Source organism: Schistocerca piceifrons, chromosome 8 (genome assembly GCF_021461385.2).
Source record: "Schistocerca piceifrons isolate TAMUIC-IGC-003096 chromosome 8, iqSchPice1.1, whole genome shotgun sequence".
Classification (NCBI taxonomy): domain Eukaryota; kingdom Metazoa; phylum Arthropoda; class Insecta; order Orthoptera; family Acrididae; genus Schistocerca; species Schistocerca piceifrons.
The window spans coordinates 280,836,505-280,854,450 of record NC_060145.1 but is presented as its reverse complement, the minus strand read 5'-3'; the positions used below and the strand labels follow the sequence as shown (position 1 = coordinate 280,854,450).

The 17,946-nt window shown below is 36.8% G+C and overlaps 1 protein-coding gene across 1 annotated transcript in view; it reads left to right on the top strand.

The window, feature by feature from the left end:
- LOC124711628 (rabphilin-3A) overlaps window positions 1-17,946 on the top strand; it is a 1,025,602-nt gene that overhangs the window by 973,758 nt on the left and 33,898 nt on the right. The window contains exons 16-17 of the mRNA XM_047241806.1: window positions 6,771-6,880; window positions 12,430-12,596. Of these exons, the coding sequence (XP_047097762.1) occupies window positions 6,771-6,880; window positions 12,430-12,596 (277 nt within the window). The remainder of the gene's footprint in view (window positions 1-6,770; window positions 6,881-12,429; window positions 12,597-17,946) is intronic.

The window sequence follows — 17,946 nt, the reverse complement described above, 5'->3', positions numbered from 1 at the left end:
TAACATTGGTTTTTTCATCGTCACAAAAATGCGTATGAACTTTACCTTCTCCAAGACAATGCAAGACCTCACACAAGTCTGTGCACTGGAGAGGAGCTCAAAAAACTTTGTTGGACTATTCTTCCTCATCCACCCTACAGCCTGGATCTTGCACCTTCCGACTTCCATCTGTTTGGCTCAGTGAATGATACACTCCATGGGGGGCAGTATGTGGATGATCAGGAAGTTATTGATGCAGCAAGACATTGGCTCCAACATCAAATAATAGAGTGGTGCTATGCAGGCATACAGAATCTCCCAGTAATGTGATATACAGCCATCACATTGAATGGAGATTTTGTTGAAAAATAGGGTTTTGTAGCCAAAAGGGTGGGGAATAATATGGTGTATTGGAATCCTGAATGAAACTAACCTGCTTTCAGGAAAAAAAAAATGTTTTGCATTACTTATTGAACACCCCTCCTGTACCCTTTTTACTTCAGCCAATGACTCTTATTTTGATGCCCAAGTAGCAAACCCCATCTGTAACTTTAAGTATCTCATTTTCTACTCAAATTCCTTCTGTATCACCTGATTTAATTTATTTTTTAGTGTTCTTCTTATAAACTCTCTTCAATATACCATCCATTCTGTTCAGCTGCTCATCTCAGTACTTTGCCATCTTTAAGAGAATTACAATATCATCAGTAAACTTCAAAATTTTTATTTATTCCCCCTAAACTTTGGTTCCTTTCCAAATTTCCCCAAAATTTCTTTTACTTCTTGCTTAGCGGTCAGATACAATAAAATGGGGGCTATGTTACAACCTTGCCTCTCTCTTCTCAACCAGTGCCTCCATTTTATGACCTTCAACTCTTATTACTGCAATCTGGTTTCTGTACTACCTGTATATAAGTTTTTGCTCCCAGTATTTTATCCCTGCAAACTTCAGAATTTCAAAGAATGTATTCCAGTCCATACTGTCAAAAGTGCTCTCTAAGTGCACTAATGATGTAAACAGAGGCTTACCTTTTTTCAGTGTACCTCCTAGGATAAGTTGTAGGTTCAGCATAATGTCATGTGTTTCTACAGTTTTCCCAGAACCCAATCTGTTCTTCCCAGAGTTTGGCTTCTACCAATGGTTCCATTCGTCTGTAAATAATTCATGTTAGTATATTGCAAACGTGCCTCATTGAACTGATGGACTGATACTACGAATGTCTGCCTTCTTTGGAATTGCTATTATTACATTCTTCTTGACATCTGATGATGCTATATTATTTTGGAATGGCTTTATACACTCACTCAGAATATTCTTGAGAGAGAATGGTAGTCAGAATGAGATGCAGAGTTGAGGGTACATTTCACTTACTTTTAAGCTTTTGTTTATTGTTGGCAGGTGTAAGACTGTATCAGTGTAAATCCATATTTTGAGACTGATTGTCTGTAGATTCATGCATATCAGAATATTTATGATGCTCAAATTTTAAATAATGTAGCTAAGACACAGTTTTTACTGAAATTTTCCATATGGACATATTCAAAAATTAAAACTTTACACATTAAAATTGTACAGAGTTCAATCACAAAAATATGCTGAGAACTGTTCTTAAGTGGCTTTTGCTGCATTCCTTATATAATTTTACAATATTGTGTAACATGTTTCTGCATTGTTTTATCCATGGTTTATATGAAATTACAATTAAAATTTTATGAATTTGGTACATTTCAGAGTGACAAAGGTATAGGCTTGTTGCAAAGTTCTGATCTTGCACATAATTTTACTAACTCCTTGATGATATTATGAGAGATTACATTAAGTTAATCTCACCAACAATGTTATTTATTAGAATACAAACTACTGTACTGCAAAATTTTGTTGAATCAGAAGGTGCTAGCATGTTTTCAACATACTTGTCTAAACTACTTCTCATTGAACGAATGGTTTTATGCATTGAGATTATGTTGCCTTGATGCTAGAAACGTATTGACAATATCCATATTTTTTTTGTAATCCATTAACTTCATAATTTAACTGATTATGGGGTGCAAAATAATCTTAATATAACATAGCAAGTGAATTACAGTCAATATGGTCTCAGTTACACATATAAACAAAGTTAGTTCATGTTCACAGTGTGTTAGTATAACATGCAACATGAGTATCAAGTATTTTGGTGTCAATAGATATAGAACATTTGGTCTCATTCTCCTTTGTTACAAGAGTCAATTCAAAAATTTCATTATGATCATGGTTAACTATACTTTCCCTGTATATACAGGGTGTAAATTTTAAGTTAACAAACCAGAATGAGTCAAAACATAAGCTTCACACGAAAAAATGTGTAGAATCAGGAGTTGATTATTTTCAAGGGTGACATCTGCTGGTACTAAAATTAGCCCGCCACCCCAGCCTCCTGGGGGGGGGGGGGGGGGGGGGCTAGAGGCAACTTTAAAATTTCAAATTGAAACACCCATTTTTTATTGCAGAATCAGATTCTACATTAAAAAAAAGCTACGTACATTTTGTCTTAAACATTTGTTTTGATTCTTGGTAGTTGGCACTGTAATTAAAGAAAATCCATGTTCTCATTTTTGCGTGGAAAATGGTTATGGATAAATAAAAAATACTTATTTACTTCATAAATTTTGATTCACAAAAACTAGAACTGTCCCTCTTTCCCCATAGGGTGGGGTTTGAGGGAAAGGAATTAGAGTTTTACAAATGTTGACCCAAATACTAATTTTTCTGCAGATTCGGATAAGTTTAGTTTGTTTCATGGTCATGGGGCCACACTACTTTTAATTACCAAACAAATCATCTGACTAGCTAACTAACTAACCAAACATCCTACTTACTAACAAGTGAACTCATTAACTAACAGAGTAAACAAAGTAAAGGACTAATTGAGGAATACACTGACCCACTCGCTAACTAAAGATGAACGTATTCCCATTTAAGATTTGGTGGTCCTGAAAAGGAACAATTGGTTTTGTTTTATTGTAGACTATTTGCAAATACTTGCAAGTAAATGAATTTTGGGGTCCTTGTTTCCAGTGAGTCCTCTCACCTCTCACTTTCGGCCTGCTTGTTGTCTGTAAATCCCTTGCATCTCACCGTTGTATGAATACAAATGTTCAAAGTGGTGACCTCCAACTTTGATACATTTATTGACTCATGCTGTAAATCCCTGCACACATCTTGATAACACATCTGGTGTAATTGCAGTGCAAGCATCTCTTATTCTTTGCATTATGTTTTCGCGAGTGGTAGGCGTTTTCTGATAAATGATGTCTTGTAGATAACCCCACAAGAAAAAATCTGGCGAGGTAAGGTCAAGTGAACTGGCTGGCCAATTCACATGACCTGCCTTGCCAATCCAGTGATCATGGTAAAGTCAATCTAGTACATTGTGTGCTACTAATGAATAATACGATGGACAACCATCATTTTGAAACCACATGTTTTGTCGAAGTTCGATGCTCAGGTCTTCAAGTAGATCTGGCAGTTCATTTTCAAGTAGGTTTCAATATTTGTTGCCATTCAAATTACCATCGATAAAATATGGACCGATTAGTTTATCACCAATTATACCACACCAAACATTAACTGACCAAGGTCGCTGTTGAATCCAGTGTGGGCTCCGTTCACTCCAGTAATGCATGTTATGGCAATTAACTTTGCCATGGTTTGTGAATGTTGCGTCATTGGAGAAAAGTACTCTGGCAAAAAAGTTTTGCTTTGTTTGCATCCGCTGAACTGCCCAGTGACGAAATGTTAGATGGTTTGCCGGCCGCGGTGGTCTCGCGGTTCTAGGCACGCAGTCCGGAACCGTGCGACTGCTACGGTCGCAAGTTCGAATCCTGCCTCGGGCATGGATGTGTGTGATGTCCTTAGGTTAGTTAGGTTTAAGTAGTTCTAAGTTCAAGGGGACTGATGACCACAGCAGTTGAGTCCCATAGTGCTCAGAGCCATTTGAACCATTTTTAGATGGTTTTGGACATCATTGCCATGTAGTTCCTGATGCCTGGATACATGCTATGGATGAAAGCTGCAGGATTTTCCAAACACTCATGTGTGAAATTCTTGATTGCCTTGATATATCTCTTGTGCTCGCATGTGGATTATGAGCCACAGCAGCTAGGCCTGCCACTTGATTGTTTACTCCACAAATAGTAGCTGCACGGGTTCTTTTTTTCTGGTTCACACCACCTTCCACAATAAATTGCTTAATAACTTGAACAAAAGAGGACTGTGATCATACTTGACCACGAAAACACTGTGCATAAAGTGCGACTGCATCGTCAAAATTTCTCCCACTTTCTCCATAAATGAAACCATCTCAATTTTTTCTTCCACAGAAAGATAATTTATAATGACATAGGCCACCCATTAATCTCAAGAGAGGAAAGATAAGGGGCATTGAGAATGGCAGGGTTAGAATTTCTATGAGCGAGGAGCGGCCCGCTCAGCATAATTCCGCCTAGTAATAATAACTCTGCATCAAACGTGACTGGTAGTGAGCAAAAGCAGCGAACAGAGCTACACAAGGTAATCAAACATAAGTTGCCCAAAAGGCAATCATTATAAATAATGTATTGCTGTCTGAATGTTCAGACGAGTAAAAGATACAGTGTGTTTATTACATTAATACTTATAATTTCTAAAGCCCAGTCTTATTACGAGAAAGGGCGAATTTCTCATCCCTGCACTACCTATCGGCGGCACTCTGAAACATTATGCCACTCATCAGCAAGGGCTGGATAAGAACATTGATTATGGTACATAATTCTAAAAATGTATTGATTATGGCACATAATTCTAAAAATGTAAACAATGTAACAGTCCCAATATTCCAAAATAAAATAAAGGTGTGAACAATGTTATTTTTATGAATGTCAGTTTCTACGTTTTTCCACCCAAAACTAAAAGACTCAAATTAAGCAAGCACTCCAGTTGTGAGACTTCTCGACAAACAAGAGTGATTACTCCGAATCTAGTAAAATATTAGGTTCGTGAGTCAGTTATGTTTTTAGTTAATGAGTTCACTCATTAGTAAGTAGGGTGTTTGGTGAGTTAGTTAGCTAGTCAGATCATTTATTTGATAATTTACAGTTGTGTGGCCTCATGGCCACGAAACAAACAAAACTTATCCGAATCTGTGGAAAAAATTAATATTTGGGTCAACATTTGTAAAACTCTAATTCCTCTCTCTCAAATCCCACCCTGTGGGGACAGAGGGACAGTTTTAGTTTTATTGAATCAAAATTTACAAAGTAAATAAGTATTTTTTATTTATCAATAACCATTTTCCATGCAAAAATGACAACATGGATTTTCTTTAATTACAGCACCAACTACCAAGAATCAAAACAAATGTTTATGACAAAATGTATGTAGTATTTTATGTAGAATCTGATTCTGCAATAAAAATGGGGGTTCCCATTTGAAATTTTAAAACTGCCTCCTGCCCCACCTTCAGGGGGCTGGGGTGGCAGACGTCCTCCTCAAAAATAATCAACTTTGGATTCTATACATTTTTCTGTGTGGAGCTTATTTTTTGAGCTATTCTGGTCACTCAATTTAAAATTTACACTGAACTTACAATTTACAGTATCACATTTTTCGAAAGGTAGTGCAAATCTGCTCAGAGAACACTAAAAAAAAATAGGCACTGATCAGCTGATCAGTGCCTTTTACTTTAGCACATGTTTGCCTTGCAATGCTACCTTACTTGACTATAGCATGCAGCCTTCCTTTCAATAAATCTTAGATTTTTCCCCACGTATGTAACAATGGAAAGTCCATGATGGAATAACAACAATATGTAAGGGCTAGATTGCTACTCTCAACATAAAGGAGGCAAACAATGAAGAAGAACACCAGAAATATTCAGCTCTTGGACTAAGTTCTTCATCAGACATAGAAAACTCATACAAGTACAACTGCACACACGACACTGCCATCTCCAGATGCAAAGCTACTAAAGCTAAATATTTCTAGCATTGTTTTTCATCATGCCTGTCTACAACTTGCATTACATTTTTCACTTTTCTGTTTTTGCTTCTTTCTTCCTCCACACTTCATTTCTTTCCAGGCTCTTTTCCATTTTGTTTGACTTTCCATGCTCTTCAAAACATAATTGCTGCTCCTGTAAGAAAACTTTTCTCAGTCTATGGATGAAATTTTCATCTTTTTCTTCAGCCCATTACTGCAAAATATAGAAGTACTTCCTGAAATTTTCTTTCCTTACATCCTTCATGTTGATTGCAATATGCAGAAAGCTGGAAATTTTTCTCTTTCCTTCTCACATCCTCCCCAACCTCACTCTCTATCTCTCTGTTTCATCTTACGTATTTTTAGTGAACATATTATGTACAAAGCAGGTAAAAAGTATGTGAAATCAATGGCTAAAACTGAAAGTGTCCAACACAGATAAAACAGGAATGAATCTACTAGTGAATAAGATTTTACTCTGTGGGAATTAAGTAGATTGTTTGACTCTTAAACTAGATTATCTGTAGAGCATGGTATCTCTGTATTCCTAATGTAAGTACTCTTTTACACATTCAGCTGCAAGTGACAGCTTTTCTTTTCTCATTCAGGTTTACTGTATCCATAATTGAAGTCTTCAACCTTACAATATGATTAATTTCTAACTTACCTCTTCCACAGCTTAGTGAAAAAAGAAGGCATCTTGCAGTTTCTACTTGTTAGATGTAAAATCACATTGCATCACATCTTTTAATCATTGGAAATTGTTAACAGATATAACGTTATTCACTTTCAGATGATGACAAGTATGGCAATGACTTCATTGGAGAAGCTCATATTCCTCTATCTTGCCTTAAGATGCAGCAAATGAAGCATTTTAATGTTCCACTGGAGAAACAGTTTCTGGTATGTATTGGCTAGTTATAAGAGTGAAAAATTAATAAGGTAAGATAAAGGACTTACAGTATGGCAAAAATAAAAATATACCCTTGCTGCTTATGAACTTTTCACTCCCATGGGAATGGGGGGCAGCCCATAATAATGGTTAGTTTTACATAAAAAACTTGGATTATACCATTGGAGTATCTAATGGCACAAACACTTAAAGGTAAAATATGTCAGTGATGGGTTCTGCAAATTTACAACACTCCCTTTTTCCAAAGTTGTGTAATGTGAAAAGGTAAAAAAATAAATGTGTATTATTGGAATTAAAAGGAATTGTGTATAACAAATATACACATTCAATTCACTGATTAAATTGAATTTGTACTGCTCACTCCAGGGAAGAGGGAAAATTGTCAGTGGGAATGTAAAGCAGCTCGTAGGCTTTCAAAATTTTCCCCCCGCCTTCCCACCTAGGTTTATAAGTAAGCAGATCTTTATCCCCTCTGTTAAAAAGATCAAGAATGTCTTATCACTTGACACCTGTCACAGATTAATAACTATTTGTCAAATAATTAAAACATAAGTAGTATTTTAAGGCAAGTTTAAGATCTGCTTTCTTAAATGCAATTTAGGAAAAATCAGGGTAAAAAAAATTAGTTTCACTGAATAACAATTTGCAGAGCAGCCTCAGTTATACAATTGAGGATAGCAAAAGGCACATCACTTAGAATGCCTCTGACACTAGTGAGAAAATTATGATACACTTAAAGTGGATGAAAAAACATGAATTAAGTGTCCTTTTAAATGTGATAATGCACAGATTGGTGACTCACTTATGAGAGTGGTGCGATTGTACATAGATGGAAGTTTTTTATTGTTAATACAGAGCACTGATTTAATTTCTAATAGCTGTTTCTCTTGTATTAGTGGATAATTGAATCTTTGTATATCCTTGATGAAATTCATTCATTTTGGGCCAATGGAATATGTTGAAAGGATATATCGAAAGAACATGCTAATGGGGAATGGGGGATGGTGTATTTGTCACAGTACACAAGAAATTCAAATCCACAAAGGTAGAAATTTAAGCTGCATACAAGATTATTTGGGTAAGTTTCAGTATCAGGGGTGGGTATAAAATGGAAACTGGATCCTTCTGTCACCCACCAGACCCAACTCCTGACGTAACTGAAAACTTTCGTGAAAACCTCAGTTGACTTGTATATAAGTTCCCCAATCATATTGTAATCATCAGTGGAGAATTTAATCACCCAACAATCCACTAGAAAAATTATAGTTTTGTTAGTTGTGGGTGTGACAAAACACCCCTGAAACAATATATACTCCTTCTCTGCAAACTACCTAGAATAGGTAATTCAGAACCCCACTCATGGTGGCAATATAATGGATCTAATGGCAACAAACAGACATGACCTCTTTGAGGATGTCCACATTGAAACTGGTATAAGGGACCATGGCACAGTTGTAGCGACAATAATTACCAAAGTATAAAGGAAATTAAAACAAGTAGAAAGGTACACATGTTCAGTAAATTAGATTAAAAAGGCAGTAGTTCCATATCTGAATGAGGAACCTGAAACTTCCAGAACAGGGCAGGAGCATGTACAGGGACTACGGCTCAAGTTAAAAGAATAATGACCATGCACAGGGTACGCATGTACCCAGTAGAACTGTTCATAGTGGGAGGGATCCTCCATGTTATACAGTCACTGCAAAAAAAATTTGGAAGAAACAGAGATTACTGCATAATAGGTGTAAAACAAACCATAGGTCTATAGATAGAGAGATGCTGAATGAAATGTGTTTGGCTGTCAAGAGAGCAACCTATGAAGCCTCCAATGACTGCTGTAGCAGAATACTGTAAAATGATCTTTCACAAAACCCAAAGAAATTCCAGTTGTATGTAAAGGCTGTTAAAGGCACCAGAGTTAGTATCCAGTCCCTAGTGAATGAGGTGGGTACTGAAATTGAGGGTAGCAAATCAAAAGCTGAAATGCTTAACTCCATTTCCAAATGTTTGTTTTCAAAGGAAAACCCAGGAGAATTGCGCCAGTTTAATCCTCACACCACTGAAAAGATGAGTGAAATCTATAGTAGTGTCAGTGGTGTTGGGAAACAGCTGAAATGGTTCAAATGGAATAAAGCTCCATGGCCCAATGGAGCCCCTATCAGATTCTATACTGAATTTGTGGCTGAGTTAACCCCTTTTATAGCTACAACCTAGCTTAGATCCCTTGAACAAAAAGGTGTGCCCAGTAGTTGGAAGAAAACACAAGTCACACATATTTCCGAATAGGGTAGTAAAAGTGATCCACAAAACACTGTCCGATATCCATGACAACAATTTGTTATTGAATTTTAGAACACATTCTGAGTACAACCATAATGAGGTATCTTGAAAAGAATGACCTCCTCCATGCCATCCAGCATGGATTCTAAAAACATCAATCATGTGAAACCCAACTGACACTTTTCTCACATGGCTTACTGGAAGTTTTTGATCAACACAGTCAGGTAGATGCAACATTCCTTGATTTCTGAAAAGCGTGAGTCATGCTTCGGTAGCTCAGATGGTAGAGCACTTGCCTGCAAAAGGCGAAGGTCCTGAGTTCGAGTCTCGGTTGGGCACACACTTTTAATCTGCCAGGAAGTTTCATATCAGCACACACTCCGCTGCAGAGTGAAAATCTCATTCTGGGTGCACTATTATTTTTTTCTGGCAGTGTATTTTGTAGGATATATCCAGATGTCACAGTGCCAAATAAATCAACAATAGCAACATCAATCATCCACACACGGGAACATCAGTCAGTCACAGATGGGACTGGGAGACTGGCTATTTTGATGGGCGCTAAGCTGGCTGAGGTGAGGGATATAGTGATGTGATTGGCTTTGAAAAAGCTTGAGGAGCCTATGTATCCTGTCTCAGATTTTGTTTGATAATGGTTAGAAAGCGATGCAGAAGATAAAATTTCCTGCATATCATATTTTTAGTAGCCAAGAACTGAAGGAGTCAGATAAAAAAGTGTATAGTTTACTGTACTTGGTTTTCATCATATGTCAACGTACATGGACTCACAGAAGTGGACCATGTATTCTTCATTGATAAGGCATTGCTTCATATCAGTGAATACATGAGGAGTAAAAACATAAGGGTTTGGACAACTGAAAATCATACTTTCATGAAAACATCTTGTACAGTGAAAATTGGAGTGTCACTGAAGTTTCTTCGAAACTGCAGTCAACAGTGTTGTGTACCAAGGCATTACATATTTTATTTCACTTCTTGAGGCAGATGAATATTACTGTTGGTTGCAGCATGCCATTGCCACCTATCACACATCTAATGAAAAAAATCATTCCTTAAGCAATTTTTTGTGATCAAATCATTTCTAAAGAATTATGCTTCCTGAGTCAACATCTACAGGCTTCTTCCTGTGAGTCTACCTCAAAGCAGGGTCTATAAAAACAGACCACACACACTGGTCGAAATACTGATCAACATCTTTGGCCCCAGTGTGTTTGTGTGTGTGTGTGTGTGTGTGTGTGTGTGTGTGTGTGTGTGTGTGAGTGTGAGTGTGTGTGTGTATGTCTCTTCATTTCGTCTGTGATCCAACCAAGACAATAATTCATCTTTGGCCACAGTTTGTGTGTGTGTGTGTGTGTGTGTGTGTGTGTGTGTGTGTGTGTGTGTGAGGGATGTTCAGTTACATAATGCAACACTTTTTTTCCTTGACTAATTTCAGTTGAAAAAAAAACAACACAGAATTTGTTGCAGCATATGACTCAATATTCCCACCTCAGCCCCTATAGTTTCATAAAGTTCCAGCAGATGGCAGTGGTATATGTAGCCTTTAAAACGATATCTGCAATGAAGGTGTGATCCAAACAGACGGCTGCTGTTGAGTTTCTTTTGGCAGAAAACCAGACCATTGCAGATATTCATAGGTGCTTGCTGAATGTCTGTGGAGATTTGACAGTGAACAAGGCACAGTGAGGCATTGGGCAAGGTATCTGTCATCATTGCAGAAAGGTTGTGCAAACCTGTTCAATCTCCTGCATTCCAGCCAGCCACTCACAACTGTTACTCCCACAATGTTGAAATGTGTGGACACACTCATTCAAAGTGATCAACAGATCATAATCAAACACCTCACTGTATGATTGGACATCTCTATTGATAATGCTGACATACTTGTCCACCAATTGAGGTACTCAAAGGTGTATGCCTGCTGGATTCATCTCTGCCTGAGAGACACCCATGAAATGCAATGGAGGACCATCTGTGTGGAACTGCTTGCAAGTTATGAGGTTGACTTGGAAATTTTTTTGTCCAACCCTGTCAAAAGTGATTAAACATGGGTTCAGAACTTTGAACCGGAAACAAAACAGCAATCCATGGAGTGGCACTACACCACCTTTCCTCCAAAGAAAAAGATCAAAGCCACACCCTCAACTGGTAAAGTCATGACAGTGGTCTTCTGGGACTCTGAACGGGTTGTTGTGTTTGATCTTCTCCCTCATGGTGCAACAATCAATTCTTAGATGTATTGTGCTACCCTGAGAAAACTAAAGAAATGTCTTCATCATGTTCATCACCACAAAAATGCAAACAAATACACAGCCCCACCCAAGTCTGTACACCTGAGAGGAGCTCACAAACTTCATTGCTCTTCGTCATCTGTCCTACATCACGAATCTCACACCTTCCAACTTCCATCTGTTTGTTCCTATGAATAGTGTGCTTTGCAGGAAGCAGTATGTGGATGATGTGGAGGTTTTTAATGCAGCAAGACATTGGTTCTGATGTCAACCAGCAGAGTGATACCTTGTGGGCATACAAGCCCTCCCAATAAGGTAGCATAAGGCTGTTGCATTGAATGGAAATGGTGTTGAAAAAAGTGTTTTGTAGCCAAAAAAGTGGGTAATAATATAGTGTGATAGAATTCCGAATTAAGCCAACCTGCTTTCAGCAAAAAAAGTGTTGCATGACTTACGAATGCCCCTCATAGTTTATAAACTGAGCAACTATACTCAAGCTTTTATTTGTATGCCTGTCTGATGTGAAATGCTCCACTACTTGATACATAGTTGTCTTTCCTACTTCCTTTGCTTGTGTCAGTATCACATTTATCTTATAATTTTTATAGATATTAAAAGTCATGTATGATTGGTTGTACTGGAATGTTTACTTCTCATTGAAACTACTGAAGAATTATACTTCCACTCTTAGAAGCAACATGTGCTGATAAGTAAATTCCAAACAGAATAAAACTGTGAGCCATACATGGACATAGCTCAAATTTTCTGAAGATTCACAGTTTTCTCAAGAGATCTTGAATTTCATGTCTACTTTGCAACAAAAATCTTTACAAAAGCAATTGGAGATTAAGTTAAGTGTATATATCAAAGACTGTTTCAATGATATGAATGCTCATGTAGAAATCTCCACTGCAGTCATTCTTATGAAGCACATTTCTGTTATATTTGCAATGTTGTAAGACATAAAGCTTTATAATGTTTTTTATGTAATGTAATCTCTCCATTAGGTTGAGCAGGGAGACAACATGTGGAATAATGATGCTTGGACACGTGGACAGATCCTAGTCACTTTGTGTTATTCCACTAAAAAGAAGGCATTGATTGTGGGTATTGTCCGCTGTGCAAATCTTATTCCTATGGACAACAATGGCTTTTCTGATCCATTTGTCAAACTGTAAGTTTGCATTACATATGAAAAGTATATTATTCCCTTTCAAATATAGTAGAAGAAATTAATAATCAAACTTGCTTCATACTAACAAGTTGAAATATAATGGTTATGGTTATTGTTGTTGTTCTCTTCAAACTAAAGACTGTTTTGATGCATTTCTCCATGTTAGTGTTAGTCTATCTTATGCATCTATCTTTATAATTATTGCAACCAGCATCCAATTGAAACCACTTATTGTAGTCAGATCTCAAATCTTGATCTCTCTCTATAATTGTACTTCTACATTAGCTATCCAATCTATCTGTCTAAACTTCAGCATCTTTCTGCATCTTCACATTTCAAAAGCTTCTATCCTCTATTGGTGCGTACTGTTTAGGATCTGCATTTCACTAGTGTCTAAGTGTACATTCCAGATCAACACTTTCAGAAAATACTTCCTAGCACTTGAATTTATATTAAATGTTAACATACTTCCCTTGGTTAGAAAATATTTTCTTCATATTGCAAGTATATTATATCTGCTTTATTTCTGTCATCATTGATTATTTAGTTACCCAAATAGTGTAACAGGTCTATTACATTTAGTTCCTCATTTCCAGATCTAATTCATTCAGCATTATCTGAGTCAACTACTCTCAATTACCTGTGTTTTACTTTCAAACCTACTTTCAAGATACTGCCCATTTTGTTAAACTGATCTTCCAAATCCTTTATTGTCTTCAGCATCACAATGTCACCAGAAAACCTCAAAGTTTGTGTTTCTTTTCCATTCCCAGTTTCTCATCAGAGTGCGCAATGAACAAACTGAATAATGTGTGGGCAGTTTCCAACCTCATTCCACTCATTTTTTAACTATGCCTCCTTAGCATGTGCTTTGACTCTTACAACTGCAGTCTGGTTTCTGTACAAATTGTAGATAACGTTTCGCTCCATGTACTTTAACCTTCATATCTTCATAATTTCCAGATGTGTATTCCAGTCAATATTGTCAAAAGCTATTTCCAAATCTAGGAATGTCAGTTTGCCCATTTTTCATCTATCTTTTAAGATGAGTTGTAGAGTCAAGTATTGCCTCGCATTGTCCTACATATCTTTGGAATCCAGACTGATATGTTTCCTTTCTTAAATCAAAATGACATTTAATTATACAGATTACATTTTATACAAAATGACAAGACTTCTACTGTGTAACTCTGAGTAAAATAAGTATCTGATTTGGAGTGAATGTCTTATTGGTTATGCAATGTACAATTTTCTAATTGGGAAGAAAAATTTTATATAATGATGTATGGAAGTTTAGCTAACAAGGATGGTGTATTTACATTGCTGCCAAACTTTCATATACTGGTGGTGAATTCACTGCTGTTTCCATGGAGGCTGCGCAATACAGCACCATAATGCATGTGAAATGACAACCACATTGTAAATTTCACTACAATATGTTGATTTAATGATGCTTATATTTTGGCTTAAGTGAAGTATAGTCATAACATTTTTATATTGAAAAACTAGAAACCCGCCTCGATTGCGAAAAAACCACCTAGTGTTAACCTAGGTTTCGGCGTAGATAACTACACCTTCTTCAGAACAATAAAACCCACAAGTGCTTAAGAAGACCTTTGTCAATGATTAAAAGAACACCATAGCTATACATTTATAAACAAAAAAAAGTAAACACAAACAGCACATATGTATAAAGTCCAAACTGCTACTTAACTTAATGGTGTAACCTCCACCTCACACCGGCCTATGTTCGATGGGCCATGACCCGCCATAAACTGCAGCTACAGTTGCTAGGAATTTGGTACATACGTGTAGACAACAGTTGCCTTGGAATTCCCATAGAGATGGAGATTTCAGTTTGATTTTTTTAATAATGAACATTGAGGTGGCCCACAGATTGTTGGAGACAGGTTTGATAATGCATACACCTTCAGCACAAGGCATACAGGAAGTGGCAAAGCCTTACAAAATTTGTGCAAGGTGATGTATACATTCAACCCTTGATGCTGCCATGATATCCTGAAAAAAGTGTATTGTGTGTGGCATGCAGTTTCACACATGAAACCTTTCCATATGTGACTTAGATGTGCTTTGCATTATCTTGGACCATGAAGCCAAGAAGTTGACAATGATCTAATCCCATTAGATTTGCTGCTGTATGTGTCTGTGTCATCAGGAGTGGAGCCTGCAACTGTATGTTCTTATACCTGACATTCATAACACAATGTCCTTTGATATGAATTGTCTTATCACTATGACTCATTAGCTTGCAGTGAAAACTGGATCATTGTGGAGCACTAATAAATGATATAAGATCCTGTTTGTAATAGTTTCGACAAACCAGTGTCAAGCTTAAATTGGATGTTGTGGCCGTTCAACTCAACATCTACTAATATTGCTTTATTGATTTGAGAAAGAATACTGTAAACTTTATTTTCAAATTTGTGAACATCAAATTCAAACTACTTCACCATACATATGTCATCACTGGTACAAGTGAAGTACTTGACAGTGCAGCATTGTTTCTATAGATAAACCTCTGTCCTATGACCTTGTTTCTGACAGTCAAGCACTTCATGTTTTCATAAACACATGACTGTCTACTATGAGTCACACAGCAATGAGCACAAGATTTAATTTTAAAAGGTTAATATCCAATGAGTTATGTTTGGTTCCCATTTTGACGGGTGGAACTATTCTTAGACCTATGGTGGGTTGTACCTTCCTGCTGACCATTGTGAGCAACTGGTGTGTCAAACCCATGAAACTCTGAAAAACCTTGATTTCTCTGCATTCAAGAGCCTGCTCCAATTGCTTAATCTGTTAAGTGGCTTGAATAACTGATGAACTCTTTGACAATGTCGGAGTATTTAAGTGAATAACATAATTATGCAGTCCTGAATCTGAAGTATGAATGATAAGCATATCCTTCACTATTCTATCAGCATAAAAAACATTACAGTCTGGGTTTCACACTAGAATTTACAATCCCAACTGAGACCTTGCAAAGTGGCAACTGATTTCTTAAGTGATTACTCTGGTTTCTTATATGACCTATAAAAGTTAGGATGTGCCGCCACCTTATTCTCAAAATATTCAACTAATTTGTCATTTACTTGCATATACCATAATTCACAGGGTCCTCATCCAGAAAGAATTTCTACACCAAAAGTGTAAGCCTGAGAACCAGCCCTTGAAATAAGGGAGCATATTTGGTTGCATCATCTGAAGTCCTCTGTGCTATAAACCATTCCTCTAGCCTGTCTGTGTAGCTGGCACACTGTTCTTTTGCTGGATCAATTAGGTAGAATCCCAGTGGCATCTGCTTGATGTCATCTTTCTACCATTCCCATTCTTCAGTCCTTTGTATGAAGTTTTACTGGTTTGCTTCACCATCTGGAATTTATTACTGACAGGTTACTGTTCTCATCCAACTTCATAGCTCAATAAGATTAGGCACTACTGAAAGTTCCAGTTAGAAAAAGTCCAACAAGAATGTTTCCACAAAAAGAATTTCAACAAGGAAATGTCCAACAATAATGTATCAACAAGAAAATACTAGCGTGAAAACTGTTAACAAGAATGTTCCAGGAAGAGAATTGTCCAACAAAACTCTTCCAACTAAAAATATGTATTTTCCTGAGTTAATAAGCAGATCAATCTCAAGATCCACTAAGACCATTGACTATCTTGAAGTAAACACTTGTGTCAGAAAAAAATAAAAAATACACTGTACCCTCAACAAGAAATACTTTGGTGGTGATCCACTCAATTTCCATTGATGTGTGTCCTCTTCAGTGGCTACCTGTAAGTGCACTTTGCATTTCCAAGTATATGGTTGATTAAGTGTTTTGGAAGTTCATTAACCAGTATGACTGTGTCACTGTTGTACAAGTTCTGCAACACTATTACATAGAAATACTTAGTAAAGGTATGTTAACATTTGTTTATTGCAATATTAACACAAATGTACATCCCATTTGTATTACACACTCATGAATCAGACCAGTCTGAGAACTAAGTTCCATAAATGAGCAATCACTTCCATAAGTAAACACTCATGCAGAGACAAAGCCAGTTACCACATAGCTGCTAAGGCAGTGGCACTTCCAATATTTAGGTGTTTACTGTGGATGGCAGAGTCTAGACTGATGGCTGTATTCTGACTGTTGCTAGCATAAGCTCTGGACTGGGTAGCTGATACTCTCCAGCTGGATACTGCTGAAGATAACTCCTGGCTGCTGCTCATAAAATGTTGAGTGTTAAGAAATTTTCAACTCTTGGATTCACTGATGATGAACTTTACTGAACTCCAGATGAACAGGCTTTTGACTCACTGAGCCACATATTACAAAGCTACAGTAAATCCATGCTATTGGCTGTTGCTGCAGATGATAACAGTTGACTCGCTCATTGGCGCCACAAATAGGATGATCTCATTGTTGTGCATGATTGACCCATGTGATGAGGCATGGCGAAAATAGTGTGGTCGCTGCTGGCAGCGTATGGGAAAAACTGCTGAAGCTGTTGCTGTTCTTGGCCTTGCCTAGATGTAAGCATGTTGGCGTGGTACTACAACAGAAGAGTAGAGATGTGGAATACAAAAATAATGAAAGTTTTATATAATTGTACATGATAGATTTTTTTGAAAGGGTTAGCTTTGCATTTTTTAAGCATATTTATTTTTCACTGAGTATATCGTTACCTAGCATAATCATTAAAGAACAATGGATACCTTATTTCTAAAGGCAAGCCACAAGACTAAAAAAGATTTGCAGAGAGTTTACATCAGTCTGCAATTTTGCACTGATACTTTTGACAGTGATCTTTTATTTTTCATATAAACAATCAACATATGGTCCAACACACTCTATGAATTTCACACTGAAGCAGTTTAGCCCAATAAAATAAATTTTGCTAACAGTTTCACTATTTCCACATTTTCACCACAGCAACACTTGTCATGCTCTCTTTTCTGAAGCAGTTAAAATCATTAACTGGAAACTAACATGACAATGAGTGAAAAGATTGTAAGAAGTAACATAAATATAAAACTATGCAGTAGTGCATTTGCTCATTTGAAAAAATAATGGAACTATTTTTATCCTTCACTAAAAAAGGTGGAGCCCGTTAAATGAAGTTTATCTACCTACATTACAAATGTTAAATTACAAAATTGATTTGTTACACATTGTTAAAACAAATTATTCTATAAGCATTCCATTTTGTGGTGTCACAGCTATGTTGAAAATATATGAAATATTTACTCTTTTTAATGTATTACTTTTCCATCAAGCATGACACATTTCAGATGTCATGCTCATTTCCGAGCACAGATGCCATAGCACGC